The sequence below is a fragment of the Takifugu flavidus genome, chromosome 19 (genome assembly GCF_003711565.1).
Source record: "Takifugu flavidus isolate HTHZ2018 chromosome 19, ASM371156v2, whole genome shotgun sequence".
In the NCBI taxonomy this organism is placed as follows: domain Eukaryota; kingdom Metazoa; phylum Chordata; class Actinopteri; order Tetraodontiformes; family Tetraodontidae; genus Takifugu; species Takifugu flavidus.
Window position 1 is genome coordinate 1,816,512 of NC_079538.1, and position 26,866 is coordinate 1,843,377.

General features: G+C 48.0%; 3 protein-coding genes across 5 annotated transcripts; all 3 read right to left on the bottom strand.

The window, feature by feature from the left end:
- Positions 1 to 358: 358 nt before the first annotated feature.
- katna1 (katanin p60 (ATPase containing) subunit A 1) lies at positions 359 to 4,679 on the bottom strand. Of its 2 annotated transcripts, none has more exons than XM_057016629.1 (11): positions 4,522 to 4,679; positions 3,578 to 3,743; positions 3,372 to 3,511; positions 3,044 to 3,224; positions 2,786 to 2,901; positions 2,495 to 2,600; positions 2,259 to 2,417; positions 1,720 to 1,846; positions 1,501 to 1,635; positions 982 to 1,108; positions 359 to 914 (listed from the first exon to the last, which is right to left on the bottom strand). In XM_057016629.1, exons 2-11 carry the CDS (start codon positions 3,737 to 3,739, stop codon positions 716 to 718), a joined length of 1,452 nt encoding a protein of 483 aa, XP_056872609.1. In that variant the 5' UTR covers positions 3,740 to 3,743; positions 4,522 to 4,679; the 3' UTR covers positions 359 to 715. The 2 variants fall into 2 exon arrangements, with proteins under 2 accessions (XP_056872609.1, XP_056872610.1); XM_057016630.1 differs by having other exon boundaries at positions 4,538 to 4,678.
- Positions 4,680 to 4,963: 284 nt separating this feature from the next.
- Positions 4,964 to 16,276, bottom strand: slc5a6a (solute carrier family 5 member 6a). Of its 2 annotated transcripts, none has more exons than XM_057016627.1 (18): positions 15,968 to 16,276; positions 12,626 to 12,699; positions 12,405 to 12,558; positions 12,104 to 12,325; positions 11,865 to 11,930; positions 11,619 to 11,670; positions 10,463 to 10,530; positions 10,025 to 10,179; positions 9,812 to 9,952; positions 9,003 to 9,132; positions 8,837 to 8,925; positions 8,620 to 8,732; positions 8,440 to 8,507; positions 7,895 to 7,981; positions 7,654 to 7,826; positions 7,474 to 7,577; positions 6,888 to 7,009; positions 4,964 to 6,808 (listed from the first exon to the last, which is right to left on the bottom strand). In XM_057016627.1, the coding sequence occupies exons 3-18, from the start codon at positions 12,528 to 12,530 to the stop codon at positions 6,650 to 6,652; spliced, it is 1,875 nt and encodes a 624-aa protein (XP_056872607.1). In that variant the 5' UTR covers positions 12,531 to 12,558; positions 12,626 to 12,699; positions 15,968 to 16,276; the 3' UTR covers positions 4,964 to 6,649. The 2 variants fall into 2 exon arrangements, with proteins under 2 accessions (XP_056872607.1, XP_056872608.1); XM_057016628.1 differs by lacking the exon at positions 15,968 to 16,276 and adding an exon at positions 14,035 to 14,168.
- Positions 16,277 to 16,905: 629 nt separating this feature from the next.
- Positions 16,906 to 19,676, bottom strand: rpl7l1 (ribosomal protein L7-like 1). The gene is made up of 6 exons (XM_057016632.1): positions 19,590 to 19,676; positions 18,966 to 19,074; positions 18,725 to 18,888; positions 18,237 to 18,374; positions 18,050 to 18,159; positions 16,906 to 17,392 (listed from the first exon to the last, which is right to left on the bottom strand). The coding sequence occupies exons 1-6, from the start codon at positions 19,601 to 19,603 to the stop codon at positions 17,184 to 17,186; spliced, it is 744 nt and encodes a 247-aa protein (XP_056872612.1). The 5' UTR covers positions 19,604 to 19,676; the 3' UTR covers positions 16,906 to 17,183.
- Between the last annotated feature and the right edge of the window lie 7,190 nt (positions 19,677 to 26,866).

The following is a 26,866-nucleotide window of genomic DNA, read 5'->3' on the forward strand; positions in this document are numbered from 1 at the left end:
TTGAGATCGGGTTAGAAGTTTACTGCGTTACAGATTACAGAGGTGATGAATTTACAGTTGCAGCGAGTGACTCAAAGGCGGTGGCATAGCCGGGGAGGGGGGGGGGGGGGTTAGGCCCCAGGTCAGCTGGGTCCCTGACCTAGAGCCCCCCCAGACTTCCAGGTCATGAGGAACCGTATCCAGGATCAGACAGACAGTAATATTAGCAGTTATGTCAAATGAACGTAAAGATAAGAGAGGAGCAGGGGTACTATAGGAGCCTCCAACACACACACACACACACACACACACACCACACACACACACACACACACACCTCAGCAGCTTTTTAACACACAAGAGTGAACAAAGAGCAGAGTTTGTATCAAAAATCAAACACTTTATTTAAATAAGACATTCAGAAAGAGCTAACTACAAAATGTGGAAGCCATTAAGCATTAAAACGACCACGAAATGTCTGAGAAGCTGTTTGATGTCTGCAGGACTAAAAGGACGTCCATTAAATCGGCAGACCTCTGAAGGGAAATGCTAGATTCCTTCTTCTCCTGAATCTGAGACTGTTGAACTCAACCGGGCCTCTTTTGTCGGAGCCTAAAATGTGGCAACGTAAAGAGTGACTGTATCTCAATGTCCCTGATTATTTCGGCATGGTCCCAGTCTCAAAGGAGGCTTGGTCAGCAGCATTCAGGTTCCCACAGAGACCCCCCTCAGGGTCTCAGCAGGAGCCAAACTCTTCGATCCACTTTTCATACTTCTCCAGGTCAGCCACAGACACAGATTTAGACACTTTCCTCAGAGCCGACTCAAAGTCCTCCATGGTGGTGGGCATGTGCATCTCGTCCTTGGAAAGGTTGCGGATCTCCTCGGGGGAGAGGCCCTCGATTCTTCGCCGCATAGCCATCAAAGAGGCGTCCCTAAAGAACCGCACATTTGGTCATTTGGAAGGACACGAGGCCTTGAGCAGAAGCTGGAGAAGCTGACCTGCACACGTTGGTAATGTCCGCTCCTGAATAACCCTCCAGCTTCTCTGCGATTTTGTCCAGGTCCACATCACTGGCCAGCTCCAACTCCTTCAGATTGATGCGCAGCAGCTCCACTCGGCCTTTGGCTGCAAATCAAACGAGGATTAAGGCAGGTTCCACATAGAGCGATGCTACATAGAGGGTCAGCTACCTCTACCTAGAGGAAGGGGAGGAGGTAGTTTGCTACCCCATACACACCTGTAAACCTCTACATTTACCACCGTGCCAAGAAGCTGTTGGTCTAACGCCCAGGAACCAGAGCCAAACAAGCCTCCCCATCCAGGTAGTCGGCCTGTACCGGCTCGGTACCCAGGTAACCTTCTCACACAGGATTCTAAGAACTCTTGTTTCAGAGGAGGCCTCCCAGAATTGATCTATTCTAAAATCAATGGTGTGTTTTGGCTTTAGCTGGAGCGAGTGAGTGATTGTGTACTTCTTAACTTTCTATGCTTGTTGGAGTATGAAAGACATGAAATACTTGAAGGTAGAGGGATGTAAATTCTCTTCTCCAATCTTCTTCTCAGAGCCTCATCAATGTCCCAGGGGAAATTGGTAGCAGCCAGCACCATCACCATCTTGGATGGATCCTCATGTTCAGATGCTCCACCAACACCTACAGCGATGTCACGAAGCAGAAGCAGCTTCTGAAACTGCAGCTGAATCTGGAGGCTTGAGTTTTGCTCAAATCAAATACTACCATCCATCTGCACCAACAGCTCCGCCTTGACTCTGCGGCTGGCCTCGTGTTCCTCTGAGGTTCCTCTACGACTGCACATGGAGTCGATTTCATCAATAAAGATGGTTGTGGGAGCGTAAAAACGGGCCTGAACACAACAGACAGATTGAAATCCACGATGAAAGATACACACAACAGACTCAAGGTACACACAACAGACCCAATGTACACACTAGAGACTCAAGGTACACACTACAGACTCACTACAGACTCAAGGTACACATGAGAGACTCGAAGTGCACACTAGTTACACACTAGGTGCACACTCGTTTCCAGGGTTGTGCATGTATGTGAACAGACTTGCTGTAGGAGGTAACCTAACCTGTAGGCTGACCTGCTTCTACAGGTCTACCAGGGCTGCCACAAGGACCCCACATCCCAAATGTGGATATTGAGGCACCAGTGTAACATGCGGTGGTTACCATCTAATTGTGAGCAGGTTTTCTCCGCTGGAAGTTCAACCTCACTAATGGTCCTATTTCCAGAAACTGGAAGTTTACCATTTCAAAAAGAAGGCGAACCAGTTTCTCAGATTCTCCTCTGTATTTGGAGGTAAGCGTGGATGAGGAAACATTGAAGAAGGTGGTCCTGCACTCAGTAGCGACTGCTTTGGCCAAAAGGGTCTTTCCTGTGCCTGGAGGTCCAACCATGAGGACGCCCTGCCGTGAACCCAAAGAGGAAAGGTCAAAGGTCGTAGATGTGAAAGGAAAAGACTGCTGCCTGCATCAAACAGCACCTTCCATGGTCTCCTTATGCCTTTGAAAAAGGCTGGCATCCACATGGGTAACACCACTGCTTCTTTCAGCAGCTTCTTGGCATCTTCCAAGTCTGCAATGTTGTCCCTGGAGACGGCAAAAGTACTGGTGTTATAAACACACACGCATGTTGAGCATCATGCTAACTGGGCCCCTTTAAGTCGGATTTGCAGGCTCGCTCCGTTTTGGTACACAGGACTTAGGAACATTCTTCTATTATGAGCATTATATAATGGAAAAAGTCTGAAGGTTTACTGATTACCAACAGATACCATTTAACATTTGGATTCTGAGATATGATGTCCCTCTCCAGAGCTTCCACAAGATCCTTATCGTAGCCTGTCCAGTCATTTTTCTTTAGTTCCCTCTCCTGGACGTCTCCTTTGGTCTGGAAGACAGAAATGAACAGAAGGAAACAGGGAGGCGTAAGATCTGGATACTCCATAGTTCAGCAACCAGCCGTTTCGCTAGCTTTGCAGATGTTTCTGATAGATTTCTGACACAAACCATGTTGTAACAACCCAGCTCACCTTGTCGTCCTTGGTTCTCGACTCCTTCTTTTCTTTGGCCTTGGGCGGCTTGTTTCTGTCTCCACTGGGCACCCGAGGCGAGTTCCTCTGCTGGGCCTTCACAGCTATGCTCAGGCGATTGTTGGGAGGCCTGCTGTCTTTGTAGGCATTCGAGGGACGCCTGACAGGTAAAGGAGAGTGTCTGCAAACACAGCATTCCTTCTGTTAGCGAGGACCTGTAGGTCTGTGCTGGAGAAACAGCCTTCAAAGCAGCTCAGCAGTGCTCTAAAATACTGTAACAATGATTCCAGTGAGCAGCAACAGCCACATTTCTAACCAGAGGTAATACCTGAGATCCATGTTAATAGGCCTCACTTCACAGTCGTCATGGTTACTGGGTTTAGCAGGACCCTCCCCCCGCTGGAAGTTCTCCAGAGTTGACATGATGTCCTGGACATGCTGATTCTCCTCACTTATTTCTTGCCACAGCTGAGAAACATGAACTTCAGTCACAAAACGCAACTTTTCAGGGAAGAGCTTTGATCGAACCTTCACCTGCTGCCATCTTTGCTGAAAACTGCCGTCTCGCAGAGTGTAGGAATACTTTTTAATTTGGTCCAGTAGTCCACGGTACAGAACACTGGCCGAGCTGTAATTCCCCAGCAGGGCGTATTCACGAGCCAGTTTCACGTTCTCGCTGATCTCTCGTAAACTCATGATGCTGTGAAAGAAAGTGCAGGCAGGAACTTTAGTCCCGGAAGCCCCAAACTACCATATTTCCCCCTCAGGGAAGCCTTTGACCCTCCTGGGTGTGGAAAAAGTTAGAAAGCTCAGTGAGAGGCAGGTGTATTTAGAGCAGCTGTTGTCATGGTTACCGCTGACTCTTGTCATGCGTGACCCCTGTGTAGTGACCCTCTCTAAGTTGTAACTTCGACTATAAACGTGAGCTTTACTCTAGTGTCCTGACGCAGCTTCTCAAACAGGCTGGATGATTCTGTCGAGTCCAAGGTTAGCATCTTCTGTGGTACCACTGGGTCCCATCAGAACTGGTGCTGCTGACCTGTTGCTGTGTTGGCGTCACGTCTCCTAATCAGGAAGCTTCACTTCAACACAGGTGATCCAAGTCTCCTGTGTGTCGGTTCCACAACTTCCCACAACTGGTGTCACGAACTGGATCGCTACAGAACATCGACTGCTAAGTGCAAATGAACTATTTTTCTTTCTTTCCAAGGCCGGCCGTCAGCTGACCCCTCCCGGAGGAACCGCCTGATCCGCCTTCAAAGGCTGCACATTCTTCCAACTTTTTTAAGAAGTTTATAATCCGGTTTCCACTTAAACGGATCAAATGTGAGGAATGCGACCAATAACTAGATTAAAATATCATGAGGTGGCTCTTGAAATCTAAGTTTGACGTCTACAGCTCTTTATGAAACAAGGATGATTTGTCTTAATTCCATCATAGCGCGACAATGAGGTCGTATACATTTATAGATGCTTACTTTAGAAATACTCAACCTTTGAAGCGTCGCGGAACGAAGGCCAACAAGAAGTTTGCGTTGTTGTTTCCACCGTAGCGGCAGCAGTTTCTTCTTCTTCTTCTTCTTCTTCGACGCGGAGGCGCCTCGGCTCCTCACCGGCGCCCTCTATCGGCGGATAAAGCTCCAAATCAATGAGAGTTCTAATTTAAAACGCATAGCAAATGGAAGGAGGTAGAATTTAAACACTTTTCCAAGTCAAACAAAAGTTGGTCTGCTTTAACCCTGTCGGGGTCATGGGGAGGGTGCTGAGTGGAGCCCATCCCTTTCATACATACATACACAGACTGAATATCTTTTTTTTATTATTAGTTTCTGAGACATTAGCATTAGCCTCCGTGACCCGCAGGGCAAAAGGATCAAACAATCAGCGATAACAAGGAGCAGCATAAAACAGGACACTTGCTACTTTATCCATTTCTTTTAATAAATTCACTTTCATTTCATTCATCATGTCATGGACTGACTACAGAGTGCTGTGGTGCCGGTCCGGGACGGCTCGGCTGAGGCTCGACCTCCCCCGCTGGGTTTAGAATGTTTCACACAGAATTCTTGACAGTGGTCAACAATTCCAATAAATATTGTCAGCAACAATATTTATCACTGAAAATGACTGACATGTGTTTTATTAATTAATATGAGGGTTCAGCCGGCGCGCACCATGTGCACGAGCTTCATCAGGCTGCTTTAATGAGCTCGCCAACATGGACCATGGAACACGGGCACACGCTTCAAGTCGTCTCAGGTTTGAAGGTTTGACACAAACATCATGGTCAGGAAACAATAAGGAGCAGGAATGTTGGATCGGAGCTCAACTCATCCAGACATTTCAGGGTTCTTGCATATAGAATTCCACATTTCCGCTGGGGAAATGTGCAAAGGCCTTGTGTGAAATTACAAAAATAAATGCTCTACAACACACCTCATGTTGGTGGAAACAAAAAATCTCATTCTATATGCTTTGGAGTCACCCAGGTATTTTTGAACATCAAAAATACACACGTGCACATAAAAATGGGGCCATCAGGTGAGTCTTTGCAGCCTCAACTCCCTTGATTGTCTGGCAGCTCCACTGTGGCTGGAAGCTGAGAGATCTGCTGAAACCAAGGCTTCACCCTGATGAAGGTGACCTGTTGGCACACACACACACACACACACACCCACAAACACGCACACCCTCAGGCGGGAGGTGAGGCAGCACACGGTGGCACAGGGGCGTTGGAAGGCAGCAGAAGTGCTGAACACGTCTTCAACCCAAACAATCCTCGACAGAACCGACACACAACGAGACCTCAGGAGCCCCCATCAGGTGTGGACCCTGTTGCGGTCACCCTCCGCTCCGCTTTGATCCTGCAGGACCTCAGGGTCCAACTGTCCACCGCCGCCGCAGCAGCTTTGATGGACGCTAATTCTCCTGTGGATCCGACACACGATAGAAATAAGGACAAAGTAAACCGACAATTATGAAAAGAATGAGGGCCGAAGTTGGAGCCCTGTGGTGCCACAGCACCGGACGGTCACGTCCTGCTCTTGGACCTGCAGGGGCAGAACCTGAACACAGTGGTGCTGTGGACCCACCAGAGGTCGAAAGGGACACATGGACCTTTGATTTAAGGCGAGGGGCTGAATCAGCGAGGGCCCCCAGCTCCGGAGCACAGCTACTATTTGGTTTCATATCCGCTCTGATGGTTTGGATCCGCAGCTCTGAAGAATCCAAGATGCAGAGAGACACTGTTCCATCAGTGTGTGTGTGTGTGTGTGTGTGTGTGTGTGTGTGTGTGTGTGTGCGTGTGTGTGTGTGTGTGTGTGTGTGGTGTGTGTGTGTGTGTGTGTGTGTGTGTGTGTGTGTGTGTGCGTGTGTGTGCGTGTGTGCGAGGGCCACTAAAGACACCTACTCATATTTTAAATCACAAATGGATCACAATCAATTCTGTTCTCAATTTTCAGGTCCTCTCGTTGTTTGTGAATCTGGAGGAGTTGGTTCCGTTTGGACTCGATCCTTCGGTTCCTCCGTCACGTCACCACAAACGTCCTCGTGCCACCTTCTCTAACGACACGGGGAGCGGCTCAAAGTGTCGCTCTGAAGGAGGGATCACAAGGAGGTCTCCTGATCACAGGGAGGTAGGATCTGGCAGGAAGGAGGAAGAGTCTTGGTTTCTTTCTCCTGGCCGTCGCTCTCCTCCTCCTCCTCGCTGCTGAACACTCCCACTCTCTGGCCAGTCTGATACGGCTTTGTGTCCATGGCTCTGGGCTGAAGAGGTTGACAGCGCATGAATATGAAAACTGTGCAGGGAGTGGAGTGGTAGTTTAGAGAGGGAGCGGTAGTTTACCTCTGAAGCCAGAGGGGTGACACAGCACAACTTCTCTTTGTAGCGTTGGGGCAGAAAGAAGAGCAGCGTTCCCAGGACCGGGAACACTGTTCCAGGCCTGAGATCCTTCTCCTTCATGGGTCCTGGAGACCAAGCACATCAACAGGTCTCAGCTTGACCTTTAACCCCACATCACATTCCCCCCGACTGGCGGCCAGGGGCGCGTCAGTTTGCATTGCACATGCTGTGTTAACCAGTTGGTGTTAGCCAAGTCAGCTAGCAGGTAGCATTACAGCCAAACACAAATGTAGCTTCAGAGGGGGAAAACAACACAGAAAGAAGCACAACAAAGGTCAACATGCAGAAGCAGCAGTGATGCACCTGGGAAAAGGACGTCAGCATCAAGACATGGTCTTAGGTCTTAAACCTAGAGAGCTAGAACGGTGTGTGTGCTCCAGGGTGCCCTCAGACAGGCCGGCTCTTCACTGGAGGTGAACTTGGTGACCAATTTGTGATTTTGAATAATATCTGGTGGACTTGAAATGATGCTTCCGCCTTGACAGCAGGGAGCAGACACTGACATGATGCTAGTAGATCGTCGGCGTACCTGTTAGCAGGCTGACAACAAGTCCTACCAGCACCACCGTGGTCGAGTTGTGAGCGCTGTACCACATATAAGACAGCGAGTAGAACGCCTCCAAACCCACGGGCCTGATGGGAAACAAGAAGAGCAGGAGATGAAGACAGAGCTGCTGTGGCTCATCACCGAAGGCTCTGTCAAGGTCACCTTGGTGCAGCTGTGCTGTTCTCCAGGACAGGAATGATGCTGCTGCTCATGTTGACAAACGCAGTGTTATTAAGTGGTGGAAGTCCACTCTGGCCAGAAACGCGCATGACGAAGCTACCGATGCCGATCCAGAAGGCCATGACCAGCCCAGCAACCAGCCCGACCACTGCACCCTGAGGAAACATCAGAGGAGCTGGTTTCCCTCGCAGCACCTCAGGACGCCACTTTAATGAAGACTTACAGTTGAGTTTGCACATGGAAAGAACATCCCGAGACAGAAGAGGCCCAGGAGAGGTCCACCAATCATGCCGAAGATGCTGAACGCTGCCTGTAGACACGCAGACAGACAGAATTGGAACCATAAGCACTTCTGGTGAAACACACAGTTTGATGTCAAATTCACAAATCTACATGACATTGTCTACATGAGTTATGCTAACAGACTTTCTGTCACATTTGCAGCATCGGTCCAAAAGAAAACCACTTGAATCTACTTGAGTAAGATGCTAGTAATGTGAGCATAAGATGCTAGTAATGTGAGCATAAGATGCTAGTAATGTGAGCGTATGATGCTAGTAATGTGAGCGTAATTGCTAGTAATGTGAGCGTAAGATGCTAGCATTCAGCTCAATTCTCTGCTATTTCATTCGTCATACAACAACAGCTGAAGACTATCGCTGGTACTGACCCACGTAGCTTTTTGTTAAACCGCATAAAAACAATGACGGTAGTTAAAACAGCATAGTTTCCTGTTTGTGGTCAAGTGTCTACACATTGTGTAGGTACCTGCAGCACAGACCCCATCCGAGAGGCCACGTAGGCCATCGCCAGACACACCAGGCCGTAGACCAAAGCTGGGGAGCACAAACAATGTGGGTCATTAGGTCTGGATCCTCACTGTGGTACTGGTCCAGGGGACGGGAGGAGGAGGGAATAATAACAATAACAATAATAACAACATCTCACCAAGTCCTTTGGAAAGAAATGTTGCTTTACTTTCAGTCATGTTGGGAAAATGCGGTTTAATCAGGTCCTCCATGGTTACGGTTGCCAGGGAGTTAAAGGCTGATGAGATGGTGCTGTAAGAAGACCAACAGAAATAACATCTACATAGTCTCCTTCACTCTTTAGATGATAGAGAACAAGTCCTTGATAAACTCCAGAAGACTTTGGGTGAAACTACCTGAGAGCTCCAGAGAACAGACAGGCCACAAACAGGCCAGGAAGGCCCGGCAGATCCCTGAACACGTCCATCACAAAGTACAGAACCATCTAATGCAGGAGAACCAACAGGGGAAGATGTCAGCGAGTCGACGCTGGAAGGACCCCAGCCAAACATGCTAGCATACCTGGTCGTTGGACTGGACATAGCCTTTGGTCAGGGGACTGTCTTCCCCATAGCGTGCATACATAACCAGGCCCATCAAACAGCCCAAACACAAGACGATCTGCTGGCACGGGAAAACCACATAACAGGACCTACAGGAACACGAGGCTCTGTTCAAGGTTAGAGAACTACGCTGGCCGCTCTCCGCATCATCTTTAGCATCGCTGACGAGATTTAGCTGTTCTCCAAAGATACTCCAAGAGACTGAAACTTGGAAAGGCGAGTCTAAACATCAACACAGTGACAGAAAACAGGAGCTGCAGGAGCTACAGCAGCTACAGGAGCTACACGAGCTACAGGAGCTACACGAGCTACAGGAGCTACACGAGCTACAGGAGCTACAGCAGCTACAGCAGCTGCAGGAGCTACAGCAGCTGCAGGAGCTACAGCAGCTGCAGAGCTACAGCAGCTACAGCAGCTACACGAGCTACAGCAGCGACAGCAGCTACAGCAGCTACAGGAGCTACAGCAGCTACAGGAGCTACAGCAGCTGCAGGAGCTACAGCAGCTACAGAGCTACAGCAGCTACACGAGCTACAGCAGCGACAGCAGCTGCAGGAGCTGCAGCAGCGAAAGCAGTGACAAGAGCTAAGGGGCTAAAGGAGCTACAGCTACTGTTATTTACTGTCAGTACATAAAAGATTGTTTCAATCATGTCATGTAGAAATAGTTAACTGTGTTGAAGTCGGTGGGGGGCTGGAGTGTGCGTATAGTAACAAGCTGCTAGCTGCGGTTGTGGTTGTGTTATGGGGCTGTGATGCAAAAACCCACATGATGGCCTGTTTCTCAGTGCGAGAGCTAAGGTATCGCTGCACCTGGGCCTGGTTCACTCCATACAGAGCCAACATGAGGAAGACTCCGCCCACTCCCAGGGTCCAGAAGGTGTGACGCTCCAGAGGGTCGGGGTTGAGACTGTGGAGCCACGAGGAAAGAACACATCTCAGGTGTCTGAAAACCCTTGAATCCAAAGGTGCTGCGACTTACTCCAGCGCAGAGATGCGGCTGCCGTTCACCGCTATCCTCCACACCTCTGCCATCCCCCCCGCCTGACTGGCCCCCACCACAATGACCGCCAGCTGGCCTGCAAACATCACCACCGTCTGGAACACGTCCGTCCAGATCACAGCCTTCAGCCCCCCCTGGAAAACAAGACTCACGTTGCTCCACAACAGCTAGCACAATGTTGCTGAAGATGAACATGAACCTTCCTGAGGAGCAAAGTAGCAACATTTAATAACTAACTGAAGAATGTGTCATGTTCCACATGCTAAACGTGTTGTAGCATAAATCGTTTCACTCATTGGGGAGTGATGACGTCATGGGTGAGTTAACAGCAGGTTAGAAGGTATCAGGTCATGTTGTCCTGTGCTAGCTTAGATGCTCCAGACCAGGAAGAGGTGCCATGATCAACAGTGGTCTCACCAGAGCCGTGTAGAGGGTGCACACGGAGCCCATAGCCAGCACGGCCCCCCACAGATCAAAACCTGTCACTGACAAAGACAAAGACCATCGTTACGACAATACACAAGGCCCCCAAGGACGACCTGGTGCTGGGACGTGTCACCAGAATGACTGAAGCTCAATCAAACGGGTTCCAAATATTGACTCTAACATTCTAAGCAAGACGACCACTCGCTCCGGCTTCATTTACTGTGGCTGAAAAAGCAGGTTAACCTTTGGAACGTCCTGGTTTTCTCCATGAGCTGCTCCTCAAATGTGAGCTGATCTTCATCCAAGTGCTGCTAGTGACGAATATGAGGTGGCTAAAATAATCCTCACACTTAAACTTGGATGAGAAGAACCATTAAAAGCTGATGGTGCTGGTGGGAACCTGTGAGAGTTACTGAGCTGAGAGAAGCTAACTGGAGTGTTAGCATAGCTGGAGTCTTGTGGAGAAGATGAGGGTGGAGGTGGACCAGAGCGACTTTGACTGATAAAAACACTCAGACTTTAGGAGTTTCTCCACACAAGAAGAACAGGCTTGTGTGAGCCAACCTTCAGCAGAAGAGCTTCCAGAGGATCCACCATCCAGATCTGGAGGCTGACCTGAAGCCCTGCTGACAGCTGCACAAAGAGGTTTCTAAACTCAGCAGTTAGACAGAACATCTACACATGGAGACGCTCTGGGACAACACGTGACAACGTGCTCCTGGCTAAAGGGGACAGCAGGATCTGGACCCGCTGGGCTGCATCAGGGCTCGGCCAGTTCACAATCACTGAGGGGAAGAGGAATTCCCAAGTTAGGCAGAGATTCCTCAGGATCATGTGAGAACGTCTGCAGGTCAGCTGGGACTGACAGGCAGAGGAAGGAGCCCAGGTTCCTCCTGAACCATGTGCAGCTCCACCACTGCTCCACCACTGCGTCTCCGTTGTTATTCCACCCTCGACTGAGATGAAGATCTGATCACATTTCACGACACATTCATCTATAAAACCATGACGTCACAAAAGGCTCTCCTACTTGTTCCAGCCACTGTGTCCTTCTACCAAGGACAGAAGATATGAGACAATCACAGCCAGGAACAGGGTTCATCCTGCCTGGAGATGTTAGAAAGATGTGACGGTGAATTAAACTTACCAGCGTTGAGAGCCAAGGCTGGAGCGTAGAGGACCACCCCCATGTAGATGACCTACACAACAAGAGAAGGTGATCAGGCCAGGATGATCCCAACTAGCACTGCTGAGTCAGGCACAAAGTCAAAACTCCAAAACCAGCTGGTATTATTATCCGTATCTTGCTAGTAAGTGGTAGCTGCTCGTCTGGAGAGCGCTGCTGCTAAAGGGCAAACTTGTGAGTGAAGGCTGGAGGAGATGAAGGTGATACCATTTGGAAGATGAAGGTCACCGTCCCACAGATGCGAACCGTCTTGTTGAAGCGCAGCTCCAGATACTGACGAGGAGAGAGGAGACAAAACCCGACAATCGGATTACCAGATGATCCCAGATGTTCTGCTCAGTCTAGTGAAGGATGACCGGTCAACCTCCGTTAGCCTGGCTGCTACATTAGCACATTTACTGTGGAACGTGTGGGTGGGTAGGACAACAGAGAAGAAGCTGGAAGACCTCGTAGGCACTGGACAGCCGCAGTCTGTAGAACACTGGTATGAAGACATGAGCCGGGATGAGCAGGCCCAGAAAGTAGGAGCAGCCCAAGAACCAGTACTGTGTCCCATAGGTGTAGACCTCCGAGGGAGCGCCGAGGATGGCCACGGCAGACTGGAAGGTGGCCAGCAGGGACAGGGACACGGGCAGGCAGCTCATGGACCGGTCTGCCATCAAGAACTCCTGAAGACACATCACAGTCCACATCAGTCCACAACGCCAAAACCAAAAGCAGAACACAAGACCTGCGCCTTCGGTCCACCTGGGTTGTCCGCTGTCGACCGCCAGAAAACGCATAGAAGAGGCCGATGCCGGCCGAGGCCACCAGGAGCAGGGCGAAGATGACGTAGTCCGCCGTGGTGAAGTGCATCTGGATCACGTCTGCCATGACGACTCTTTAGTGGTGGGGTCAGGGGCCCTGTGGCATAAGCTTGTCCATAGACCGGGGGGCAATGACAACCAGCAGGGGGGGGGGCTGCTTCTCCACCGGTGGCTGGAGGTCCAACCCGTCCACCGAGGCCTGGACAGGACGGTTCCCAAACCCAGGAGGTGCAGCACTGCAACACAACCAAGCCAGCACAGATCAGCCCCCCAAACCAGAACATCGAAAAAGGCTCCTTCAGTTCAGAGTCAGAGCTCCTGAGAAGAGATTCTTTTTAAAGCCTTAATGTGGTAAAACATCAAAACATGCGTCCGTCAAAGGTCTTCCGTCCAGTCTGACATTTGCCAGGACGTTTCCTAGAAAGCTCTGATGCTAAAGCTGAGCTGATGTTAAAGCTAAAGCTACCTCCGCCTTGTGATTGGTCAGCAAGGGTTGACAGCAGGAAACTGAATTTTTAGATATTTTATACATCCAAACAGACAAGCACAAATATAAAACCCATTTAAACCATGTTGGGGGGGCCAGTCTGAGCCAACAGAAACAAGAAGGCATGAGAGGAGCAGGAGGGCGCAGCGTTGGGCTGAGGACCCCCCTGGATGCTGAGGACCCCCCTGGATGCTGAGGACCCCCCTGGATGCTGAGGACACTCTCCTGCCAACATCCCGTAGGGTCTACATCAAAGGGGTCAGGTCACCAAAACCTCCTCTCCAATATTGTCAGGATGGGGACAAGAAACCCAAGTCCAGACCACGAGGGGGGCCCCAGAATCCTGAGGCGGGGGCTCAAGTTGTGTTTTTACACACAACTCTTTCACAATGTTCAGGGCAGGAGAGAGGATTGAGTTGCGTTCGTGTCTGGCTGTGCTCCTCTGGACGTGGCGCTCCTGTTCCTTATCCCGGTGATAGCGGGACGACCGAGCACGGCGGGGGGAGAAAGGGAGACTTGTGAGAAGCCAGGAAGGGAGCCTGTCAGACACAGCTCAGGGACCAGAGCCAGCAGTAGAAGCTGCTGGATCACGAGGCCGCTTCGCCGATGCTCATCAAAAGAATCAGCCTTTAATGGTCGTTCTTAGGTCTTAAAACAGATAAGATAAAGAGAAGGAACGTTGTCACCTGCACAGTGATAAGCCAGCCACTGCAGAGTCCACACAAGTGCTGCCTCAGCTAAACGCCTCAGTAAAGATAACCAAGTAAAGACCAGTCTAACCAGTCCAATGCTGCTGGTGTTAAAGCCAGGACATTAGTGGATGCTCACCATCCCCTGGCTGTCAGGGTGTGAGGAATTCAGTAATCATTGACCCTTCAGGTGAACCCTGCTCTCCGAACTCTACCACCACAAACCAGTAGTCAATCTCAGCTAATCTGTTCGTAAACATTAACACGCTGTGCCGAGGCCACGGGTCACAATCTGACGGCTTAGATTTCGCACCACTGCAGCACAAGATGTGCTTTTAAATATCAAGTGATGGAAACGGACTTTGGAGCTTTGGAGCGGTGTCACTTCAGCCTACCTTCAATCTGACCTCCTCCTGCCTTCACAACCAAAACGGGCCAAAAGTGGACCTTCCTTTAACTGAGCAGAACCAGCACCAGCTGAAGCCACCATAAACGGAAGCACGAGGACAAAGTTGAGGTGCTGAGAATTCTGCCGAGTCAGTTCCGGGGCTGGAGAGACCACGACCTGAGCTTGGATTTCATAGGACACAATGAGGAGTCCGCTGGCTCCACTCAGCTGGACTCTATTGATGGGAGACTCATAAAGATCTCCGAGCTCTCCTGAGGACCCGGCACTGACTCTATCCACTGGTGGCCCAACATAGTCCCCAATCACACCTGGATCCCTGTAACAGCACCGATATTTTCCATATTTAGAATAGTTTTTCCATATAATAAAGTAGTTCAATCTAAGAGCTAAAACAAATGTCAGACTGAAGGTTCAGAGAAAGCTAAATGTCATGGTTATTCACTGTATCGTAGCGCTCTGAGCGATCCCCATCTGACCCGGCTTATAAACAGAATAACGGAGGAGCGACCATCCCCCCTCACGTTTTCAGCTTTCTTTCAGTCGTCCTTGCTTCTCACCAGTGTTCCTGTAAACTTTGGATCAGTTGTAGTTCCCTCGCAGAGGAACGTGAGAGGCTGGAGAAGAATGTAGTGGAGTTAGCCAAGCTTCTGGGTCGACAAGCCGGCCACGTTGGTTTTTAATAAACAAAACACTCAACCTTACGTTCGCACAGGTCATGTATGTGGGTTTCCCTTGGCAACAGGTGTGTGTGTGTGTGTGTGTGTGTGTGTGTGTAACCTATGAAGGGTTGTTCACAGAGGAGTGTTACAGGACGTGAAGCCCATGTTTCTGCTGCTAAGAGGCACAAATGGTGTTCTGATGGGATGTCTTAATTCTTCAGTTTCAACATCACCATTGGGATTTGAAATGAATAAAAACAACTGTTTATTTATCCTTCTGCTGCAACAACAATTAAGACAAATGTGAACGTTGGTCCTATTTAGGAACGTTGACAAATGGGAAATAATTCACAGATCTGTAGCTTAGAAACTAAAGGTTTATTCGGGACAGGTCTTCCCTGAGTCCACCTTTATGGTCAGAAACAGGTTAAAAGGTCCAAAGAAGCACTTCGTCTCACATCAGGTGTGATCTGACCCGGTCCAACAGAACCCTGACCATCTCCCACCTCAGCCTGCACTAGCATTAGCATTAGCATGAGCGCCGGTCATCCACCCTGAGCGACCGTTGACAGTTGACGTGGTTTCTGGTTCCGGTCCAGTTTCATTCTCTTCCAGGCACAGCCGCCGGAGATGCAACCTGCGGGGCCAGACGCTGGTGTTTGAACCAGCAACCCGGCGAATGGCGGCTGCTTTCGTCAGTTTACATATCGACAACAGCACGAACAGCCACCATATGGACCCCGAATCACCATCGACGCCCACTCAGAACCCGCGTGCTTCTAATGGCAGCCGACACGTGCAGCCACGTGAATGTCATGTCGGTGACGACACATTCCACGAGAAGAGAATTTGGGCAATTAGTTACATCAACTAACGAGTCGCCGTCGCGTGCTCTCAAAGCTCTGCCATGATGGCTTCAAGTGCAGCTCGGTCAGAGACAGAACGAGGTACAAACCGCCACCACGACGCGCCGAAAACGACACAAATTCCCTGTAAATGTCGCGTTTAGGCACAAACGTGGAGCCAGGTTGACTCTATGCGGCGTCCCAACCGTTAACCTGCTTACAATCCCCATGTAGGACGCGTGACCTGCGAGAGTATCAATGGATCGTGAAGGCAACACTTCAACGTCGCTTCTGAATAAAATGGGTCGTTAATGACTAAATAACTAGAAATTAAATGACAGCCGTGACTGAGTAGAAGCCATGAAGAGGAGACCGTCACCGACATGCGCCGCCTGCCAATAACATGTGTAAATACCTGAGCTTGACCTTCTCCCGACAGACGGACGGACAGACTGCTGCAGCGCCCGGTGCTTAATAGCGAGTGAGCATCGCTTCACTGTGGCAGGAGCGGAGCCTCCCCAGTGCTTCCAGTGCTCCCAGTGCGCAGCTGCACAGGTCTGTCTTCCGGCTGATGACTCAGTCCATGAGGTGACGGAGCAGCCACGGTCCCATCACCATGGTGACCGTGAGATGGTGAAAAAGCTCAGTTCAGCAACTTTCCTGGACGCAGTTTTAGGTGAGATCAGATCATTTTGATAATTCCGCAGACTCTGAGACCAGATGAGCTTCTCGACCTGAAGTTACCCCTCCTCCCCCGCCAAAAGGCTTTTTGACAAGAATTTGAAAAAACAAAATGTTCATGCCAAATTGGCAACAGATGCTTTACAAACTGTCCACTGTTTGCCTTGGCAAAGCAGCTTCTTCTGGTGGACCCTGGAATTCCCCACGAGTTTGACTGAATTCCAGGGGAGTTTTCTTCAACAATGACTTCTCTCTGCCACCCTAGAGAGCTTCTACAGGTGAAGAACCAGACCAACAGTTGTCTAGTCTCTCCCTCCTGAAGCTCTGACCTCCTCGGGAGTGGTCATACATGTCTTGGTGGCCTCCTTCACTTGTCTTCTAGCCTGCTGACTCAGTCTGAGAGGACACCTAAACCCCCTCCTTGATTTCATGGTGGATCTACCTGGGCGTCTGGTAGCATCTAATGACTTAGACTTGAACTGCTCTTCTCTCTGGGGTTCTTTGAGTCTTGATGTTTTGTAGGAATCCTGATGAAGCAGTGCTCTCAGACAGGTGATTTCAGAAGGAACAGAAGGATCATCTCCCTCACCTTGAAGACAGAATATTTATGCCAACACTTCTTTGACACTGCAGTTCTCACATATTCACAGTTGGAAAAAATGACTTTGAAAATTGTCATAGAAGTCAGTTATATTTCCATGATGTGTGTAAAAGCTGGAGAACATCCAAGAACACTTCTCACAGCAGGAGAAGACAATGTTACAAAGACAACGTAGATCGTTTTATTATACAAACAATGTTGGCGGTGCACCGATAGAAGTCGAAGCGAGTACTAACTGGTCCCAGCTCTCCCAGTTTGGGTGACTCCCAGTCAAAGAAACACACAGTGTCCTCCTGTTTTTTGAGCTCTTCCTCTCAATCGAAGATGCTGTTCAGCTTGTAGTTTGTCCTCAGTTCAGTAATCTAATAATGGAGTTAATGTCTGAGCTACGAAATCCAGGATTCCCCACGTCTTTAAGAACTCCCACTTTATCCTTGGCAGCGTGACGAGGGACAGAGAGCCGGAACGGCAGCAGGAAGTCGTTGGCAGCTTGGAAACCCTCACCAACAGAATAGATCTCATGGATGAGGTCCTCCAGACAGATGATGCCATGTTTACCTGAGACAAAAGACAGGTGAGGCAGATGTGAGTTGGGGGCTCCAGCAAGGTGGTTTAAGTGTCAGTCACCAATCACCTGCCCGGTCTCCCACACAAGAAAAACAGCTTCCAGAGATCAAAAGGTTGTCAGAAGAGCCGAGGGTGGCTCCACTTTGACCACGTAGCTGGTAACTTAGACAATACCATGGTCCACTTTACTCTAGCCACAGGTGGCTGTGACTAGGAAGGTCACTGCTGGGATTTGAACAGACCCACCAAGTGTGTGGCTGCAGGCCCACCCAAGGGCCCAGGGGAGACCCCGCCTCCTGTTGGCGAGAGCTCGGCCCTCCTGGCCTCACGCCGGTTTCCAGTCTCACTAAACCCACTAATCTGAAGCTCACATGAACATTTTTTGGCTGCAGAATGTGGCAGCAAGTACAGTTTCCATGGCGACCTAATAAACATCTCAACCGTTTCGAACTGTGAACCTGGGCTGAAAGAACTTCCTCGGATGGACACCTGCCGGCTGCACCAAGTCAAGTCAAAAAGAAACATTTGGCAAAAGCATGAAGCTGCAGCCCTGCCCAGCACAGAGACGTGCACGTGTGGAAGAGAGAGAGTTAAACAGCTTGATTTTCTCCCCTTTGATGGAAGGTATGAATCAGCGAGGGTCCTCACCTATGTGCTCCTCAATGAAGGTGTTGTCTGTGAGAGCAACCTTCCTCCTCCCAACTTTGGCCTGTCCTCTCTTCAGAATGAGCTCACGGACTGACTTCAGGTTGGGGAATCTATGTGGAACAGTGCACGTGCTTTGATCAGGAAACCAACCCACTGAGCTTGGAGACGTGCCGTCACCGGGACTCACCCCCAGGCAACGTAGGGCTCCACCAGCTTCAACATGGAGACGGAGGTCTTGTTGATTTCGACAAATGTGCCACTGAAAATCTTTCCGAGCCTCAACATGTGGATGACTTTCATCACTTTAGGACTGACGCCTTTGATCCTGTGAAGAGACCATCATGCGTTTAACTGGTGCGTCCTAATAAAAACTTGGTTACTTCTGGAACTAAAAAGGGAAATTTGGATATTTCAGTTTCATTACACACTGGTTAAGCCTCTCTTTCTTTTTCTGATGATTAATCTGTCTCCTATGGAGGAAACTCAGTTTGTCAGGAACTTCAATGACTTAAGGCAAACCTCCATCCATACATCAGGCAGGCACGCGCAACAGCTAATTGTTAACACACATTTGTACACACACTCAGAAAAGCAGTCAACTCAACACAACATGATTGTGAGGTTGTCCAACTGGCTCCAGTCACGATGGAAGCAGAGCTGGACGTCAGGACTTACTCTCTTATGCGAACAACAAAGGCCAGCTTGTTCTTGGCGGGGGGCAGACGGGCGGCTGGTCGTCGGTTCAACCTCAAGATTCGAGATTCATCGCGGTGCTTCTTGTGACTGTCTTTCAGGAAGTCCTCCAAGCGCTTAAACTTTAATCCTTTACCTCTTGACACCTGGAAGAGCGCATTGATCATTCATTTACTCCTGTTGGCATGAGGATCTCATATCTTCTCCAAAATGACTGACCTACCTTTCTTTTTTCCTGCAGGGCGAGTTTGGCTTGGGTAGCTTTAATAGCCTGATAGGATTTCCTCTTTTTTAATAAATACTCAGGAACTAACTTGATCACCTTCTTGGATCTAAAGAAAGAAGAGTTGGAGGAAGAGTTCATCAAAATTGGTGGCATCTTCAACAATTTCACATACAAGATAAACACAAGTGGTGATCAATAAATGGTGCATGACACCAATAATACAATTGTGTTCATGTAATATATAAAAAGCATCATCGCTTTCACAACTCAAAAGATAATCCACAGAGCAGGCACATACTCACAAGACCAGTATGTTTACCGACACTTATTTACAGACACATGGTTACCGACACGAGTTTAAAGACACATCTTTACAGACACATAGTTGCAGACACATGTTTACCGACATAGGTTTATGAGTAGTAACCAAACGTTGGAGCTGTCGCATATGTCGGTCGGTAACAAACATGTGTAATTAAGTAGTATTTGCAGGCCATTGGTCCGCTAAATAACTGAGTTGTGGGATTGGTTATATAGTTAGTTTACCATTAATACTTTATAACATTCCAACTTTCCTATTTTTAACAAAGGATGAGGTTAGATACAATCATAGCTACTCACTCTTCTTCCGCCATGGTTACACTACTCGTTGGCTCACAGTGATGACGTCAGTCCTCGTCATCGACAGGCTCGTTCCTTGACCAGATGGCAGCAGCGCCACCCAGCGGCCGAGATGAGGACGTCATCAAACCGTGACTGGTTTGGCCGTTTTACTTCCATTATCCACCTATCTGTCCGATTGGCGAAATAACTTAAACGTTTATGAACACTTTTGAATGACATCCTAATGAAATCTTGATAATGGGCCAATTCTCGGGATGTTGGGTATTCCGAGGGGCTTTAATCATAAAGCAAACTACCATATGATACAACCTTGCATTACTACTGCCTATATATTCTAAACTGCGGGTGTAAACAATCATATGTGGGGAAATGAGCTGCTTGGTGGAGGTTTGAGCTCTCTGCTTTGTTTCTACTTTTTTTTTAACTCCAAACTACAGTTCAGCTAGCAAATGGTCCTAAATGTCACGCATACGGTATGTATTTCACTGTACCATCACTCTAGATGGTATCTCCTTAGCCTCTAGTTTCTCTGTGAGGAATCTAGGAGTAACGTTTGACCAAAATCTGTCCTTCAACACACACATTAAACTAGTCTCTAGAAGTGCCTTTTTTCACCTGAGGAACATCACAAAGATCAGGAAGCTACTGACCCACCATGATGCTGAAAAGTTAGTCCATGCATTTGTTACTTCCAGGCTGGACTATTGTAATTCTTTATTATCAGGGTGTCCAAACAACTCTTTAAGAAGCCTCCAGCTGATCCAAAATGCAAAAAGGTATTGACAAAAGAGATCACATAACTCCTGTAATGGCGTCTCTTCATTGGCTGCCCGTTAAATTTAGAATAATTTAAGTCATAATATAAGTCATAAAACAACAGTTTTAATGAGAACTGTTCTCATATATCAAGGTGATGACGACGTTGGTGTCGGAGGCATCCCTGCTCACAAAGATCCGATTCACCAACCAGGCACTTCGTACATCGTGACCACCTTTTGCGCACCGCTGTGCTTGTGCACGTGTGACCAAGCTCAGTAGTCTGGTTGGCACCATCAAACTATTCTTTTTTTGCCCCTTGGCAGGAGATTCATTGGGAGCCAGAATTTAAACTAAATGACATGTCTGTCACCCTCTCCAGGGTCAGGAGCATGCATGCACATGCATGCCCCTCTAATGAAGAGAACACCTCTAGTGTGTCCAACACTTTCTGTATTCATGTAGAACACATTATTTCTATTTGGGCATTTATGTTAACAACAAAATACCTTCCATATAGGCATTCATCTCAAACACCCCCAACACAACACCAATACAGGCTGTTTTGCACGCAGAAATTGATTTGTATCACAGAAGAAGCTTGATATTATTCCACTAACTGACTGCCGACACATTGCAGAATTAGATGACGAAACTTCTCAAATATCAACAACTGTTATTCTTCAGCTCAGAAAGCATAAAAGAGCATTGTCAGGTGTGAGTGTTATATTTCAAAGATCATGCTAGTATTACACAACAGTAGAACTTTCCCTGTGGCCAGAACATAAAGTCACAGGGAAAATGTTGCTGCTGTGTCATATCAATTACATCTCTGGAATGAGATGAGAAAGGAAAACATTTTAAAGCTGTTGTTGAGTATTTTTGAACTTTTTTTTTAAAATTCAGAGCCATCGAGCAATCAATTACCAAATCATGCGAGTGTGGGTTGCTCTAAATTCTGTACCAGTGATGTGACACAGGCATGTGACTGTTAATACAGACTGACCATGAATTAAGAATACTTACTTACAGTATTTATAGTATTGTGCAAAAGATTATAGCAGTTGTGAGGGATGTTACATTTTTAAGGTGAATCACCAAAACCTCACAGGTATAGCCCATAATCCTAAATTTGACCGCCCTGAAGCACCTTACACATTACACAAAGGTCTTCATGGGTACATCATAAAACAGCCATCAGGTAGGTGTAAAGAGAATGGACTCACATTCCTCATTTTCAATGAAGAAGAAAAATGAGGATCATTAGCTAAGGTTTGACTCTGGCTGCTTCTCCCATATCCAGGTCTTAGCTTGAAAAATACCGTCTTCGCAATGACAGCAGATAAAAAAAAGGAGAAGACTGATTCAACAAATTTGCCCCAAACACACCCTTCCTCCCCAAGATGGGCCCCACTTGGATAAAATCATTTTCAAAAGGATACGTATGTAGACCAAGGACAGCCCTGCCAAAGTCCAAATCCATGCACAGGAAACAGGTCTGACTTGCTGCATGAGATGCAAACCAAGCTCCAGCTCTGGTGGTACAGAGAATAGACGACCCTTAACAGAGGGCCTCAGACCCCGTATTGATGAAGAACCCCCAACAATATATATATATATAAAAAAAGAAAATCTCTTCCTCGCCCTCCTGGCCGTGCCTCCTTCCTTCAGACTCGGGTCCTCTACCAGAGGCCTGGGAGTCTGAGGGTTCTGCGCAGGATCTTAGCTGTTCCTAGGACTGTGCTCTTCTGGACAGAGATCTCTGGTGTGGTTCCTGGTATCTGTTGGAGCCATCTGCTCAGGTTGGGTGTTACTGCCCCTAGTGTCCCGATCACCACTGGGACCACTGTTGCCTTCATGCCCCACATTCTCTCCATCTCCTCCTTCAGCCCTTGGTACTTCTCCAGCTTCTCGTGTTCCTTCTTCCTGATGTTGCTATCACTTGGGATTGCTACATCTATCACCACCACTGTCTTCCGTGTTTTTATCCACCACACACTGTCAGGCTGGTTGGCCACCACCATCTTGTCAGTCTGGATCTGGAAGTCCCACAGGATCTTTGCCTGCTTGTTCTCCAGCACTTTCAGGGGGTCTCCCACCTGGTCCCTGGGACCTCCAGCCCATACTCAGTGCAGATGGCAGCAGCGCCACCCAGCGGCCGAGATGAGGACGTCATCAAACCGTGACTGGTTTGGCCGTTTTACTTCCATTATCCACCTATCTGTCCGATTGGCGAAATAACTTAAACGTTTATGAACACTTTTGAATGACATCCTAATGAAATCTTGATAATGGGCCAATTCTCGGGATGTTGGGTATTCCGAGGGGCTTTAATCATAAAGCAAACTACCATATGATACAACTTGCATTACTACTGCCTATATATTCTAAACTGCGGGTGTAAACAATCATATGTGGGGAAATGAGCTGCTTGGTGGAGGTTTGAGCTCTCTGCTTTGTTTCTACTTTTTTTTTAACTCCAAACTACAGTTCAGCTAGCAAATGGTCCTAAATGTCACGCATACGGTATGTATTTCACTGTACCATCACTCTAGATGGTATCTCCTTAGCCTCTAGTTTCTCTGTGAGGAATCTAGGAGTAACGTTTGACCAAAATCTGTCCTTCAACACACACATTAAACTAGTCTCTAGAAGTGCCTTTTTTCACCTGAGGAACATCACAAAGATCAGGAAGCTACTGACCCACCATGATGCTGAAAAGTTAGTCCATGCATTTGTTACTTCCAGGCTGGACTATTGTAATTCTTTATTATCAGGGTGTCCAACAACTCTTTAAGAAGCCTCCAGCTGATCCAAAATGCAAAAAGGTATTGACAAAAGAGATCACATAACTCCTGTAATGGCGTCTCTTCATTGGCTGCCCGTTAAATTTAGAATAATTTAAGTCATAATATAAGTCATATAAAACAGCAGTTTTAATGAGAACTGTTCTCATATATCAAGGTGATGACGACGTTGGTGTCGGAGGCATCCCTGCTCACAAAGATCCGATTCACCGACCAGGCACTTCGTACATCGTGACCACCTTTTGCGCACCGCTGTGCTTGTGCATGTGTGACCAAGCTCAGTAGTCTGGTTGGCACCATCAAACTATTCTTTTTTTGCCCCTTGGCAGGAGATTCATTGGGAGCCAGAATTTAAACTAAATGACATGTCTGTCACCCTCTCCAGGGTCAGGAGCATGCATGCACATGCATGCCCCTCTAATGAAGAGAACACCTCTAGTGTGTCCAACACTTTCTGTATTCATGTAGAACACATTATTTCTATTTGGGCATTTATGTTAACAACATATAGGCATTCATCTCAAACACCCCCAACACAACACCAATACAGGCTGTTTTGCACGCAGAAATTGATTTGTATCACTTAAAGAAGAAGCTTGATATTATTCCACTAACTGACTGCCGACACATTGCAGAATTAGATGACGAAACTTCTCAAATATCAACAACTGTTATTCTTCAGCTCAGAAAGCATAAAAGAGCATTGTCAGGTGTGAGTGTTATATTTCAAAGATCATGCTAGTATTACACAACAGTAGAACTTTCCCTGTGGCCAGAACATAAAGTCACAGGGAAAATGTTGCTGCTGTGTCGTATCAATTACATCTCTGGAATGAGATGCGAAAGGAAAACATTTTAAAGCTGTTGTTGAGTATTTTTGAACTTTTTTTTAAAAAATTCAGAGCCATCGAGCAATTATTTACTAAATCATGCGAGTGTGGGTTGCTCTAAATTCTGTACCAGTGATGTGACACAGGCATGTTACTGTTAATACAGACTGACCATGAATTAAGAATACTTACTTACAGTATTTATAGTATTGTGCAAAAGATTATAGCAGTTGTGAGGGATGTTACATTTTTAAGGTGAATCACCAAAACCTCACAGGTATATCCCATAATCCTAAATTTGACCGCCCTGAAGCACCTTACACATTACACAAAGGTCTTCATGGGTACATCATAAAACAGCCATCAGGTAGGTGTAAAGAGAATGGACTCACATTCCTCATTTTCAATGAAGAAGAAAAATGAGGATCATTAGCTAAGGTTTGACTCTGGCTGCTTCTCCCATATCCAGGTCTTAGCTTGAAAAATACCGCCTTCGCAATGACAGCAGATAAAAAAAAGGAGAAGACTGATTCAACAAATTTGCCCCAAACACACCCTTCCTCCCCAAGATGGGCCCCACTTGGATAAAATCATTTTCAAAAGGATACGTATGTAGACCAAGGACAGCCCTGCCAAAGTCCAAATCCATGCACAGGAAACAGGTCTGACTTGCTGCATGAGATGCAAACCAAGCTCCAGCTCTGGTGGTACAGAGAACAGACGACCCTTAACAGAGGGCCTCAGACCCCGTATTGATGAAGAACCCCCAACAATATATATACAAAAAAAGAAAATCTCTTCCTCGCCCTCCTGGATGGTACCTCCTTCCTTCCTTCAGACTCGGGTCCTCTACCAGAGGCCTGGGAGTCTGAGGGTTCTGCGCAGGATCTTAGCTGTTCCTAGGACTGCGCTCTTCTGGACAGAGATCTCTGGTGTGGTTCCTGGTATCTGTTGGAGCCATCTACTCAGGTTGGGGGCTACTGCCCCTAGTGTCCTGATCATCACTGGGACCACTGTTGCCTTCATGCCCCACATTCTCTCCAGCCCTTGGTACTTCTCCAGCTTCTCGTGTTCCTTCTTCCTTTTGTTGCTATTGGGATTGCTACATCTATCACCACCACTGTCTTCTGGTGTTTATCCACCACCACTATGTCAGGCTGGTTGGCCACCACCATCTTGTCAGTCTGGATCTTGAAGTCCCACAGGATCCTGGCCTGCTTGTTCTCCAGCACTTTCGGGGGTGTCTCCCACCTGGTCCCTGGGACCTCCAGCCCATACTCAGTGCAGATGTTCCTGTACACTATCCCAGCCACCTGGTTACGCCGCTTCGTGTATGCCTTGCCTGCTAGCATCTTGCACCCTGCTGTGATGTGCTGGACTGTGTATGAATATCGTATATACTCCATGCGTATGAATATAATAATACTCCATGTGTCACTGCCTCTGTGCTGAGGTGGAGAATTCCCCTCACTCTGCCACGCCCCTCCTCCACACCCATCTGATCAGCCTTCATCATTTTCACCTATTGCTCCCTCTTGGGCCTATTTAAGCCACTGCTGGACATTCATGTCTTGCCAGATTGTTATTGCTCCATGCCCGACGCTCCAGCACGTTGTTTGTTCGGATTTATTGGTTTTGACCCTGCCTGCCTTGGACTTCTCTTCTCTGTTGATGTCCTGTTAAACCTGACAACCTTCCCTCCTCAAGAGTTTTTGCCTTTTGTTTGTTGGACTTTGCTCTCTTGTGGTCTTGTGGTGTTTTTTGCGTGCCACACAGGTTTGTGATTCCTGTGCTGTTACATAAAAGCCATAAAAGCCATTTATGTGGTGGACCCCACCACACCTGTGTCACCATGTATGAATATAGTATAGTATGCCATGTGTATGAATATCGTATGTACTCCACATATCGCAATATAATATAGTTCTTCTAGTGTGTGTATTAATATAGTATATCATCCATGTGTATGAACATATTACAGTACTCGGTATCAATATAGTGTGGTGCACAGTTGATCCAACGAAGCAGGAACCAGTCTCCAGTGACCTTTGCCTTTGTCCTGGAATCCCAGCACCAGTACCAGTGTCTCCATTATGCAGCTGGTCAAGAGCGAATATGCATCTCTGCCACCTGCCTTGATGGTGAAGATGTATTTCTCTTGTCCCTCAGAATCTGGGTTTGGGTCTACAGTCCTGATGTTTGGTCACATTGGCTGCTTGAACTTGCAAATGTGGGTTTTTAGCACCACAGCGCCCTCTGTAGCCCAGCAGTTACGGTGTTTTCCCTCCTAATTCCCCTCCCCGTGTGTGCGTGTGCGCGTGTGCGAGCCTGCCAGCCCACCGGACCTTCTCTGCTTCCCTCTTCCAGGTTAGTGTGTTTATTTCTCGGTGTTTCGTGCCTTTAACGGTTTTAAGTCGTGACCCTGGCCTCTATTGCTCTGGTGCTCAGGGCCAGTTCTTGTGCAGCCATGAATAGTGCCTCTGTGCTGTCTTTCAGCCCAGCCTTTGTCAGGAGGATGAGGGAGCCACCCAGAAGGAGCACTCTCCAGCACTCCCTCTAAGGACTCCAAAAAGGGTGGATACGCTGAACTGCTGTTTGGGCCATAGGCACAAACAAACAGTCAGGATCCGTCCCCCCACCCAAAGGCGAAGGGAGGCTAACCCTCTCATCCACCGGGGGTAAACTCCAATATACAGGCACTGAGCTGGGCAGCAACAAGAATTGCCACCCCTGCCCATCGCCTCTCACATCGGCAACTCCAGAGTGTAGAGAGTCCAACCCCTCTCGAGAAGACTGGTTCCAGAGCCCTTGCTGTGCATCGAGGTGAGGCCAACTATATCTAGTCAGAACTTCTCAACCTCGCGCACCAACTCAGGCTCCT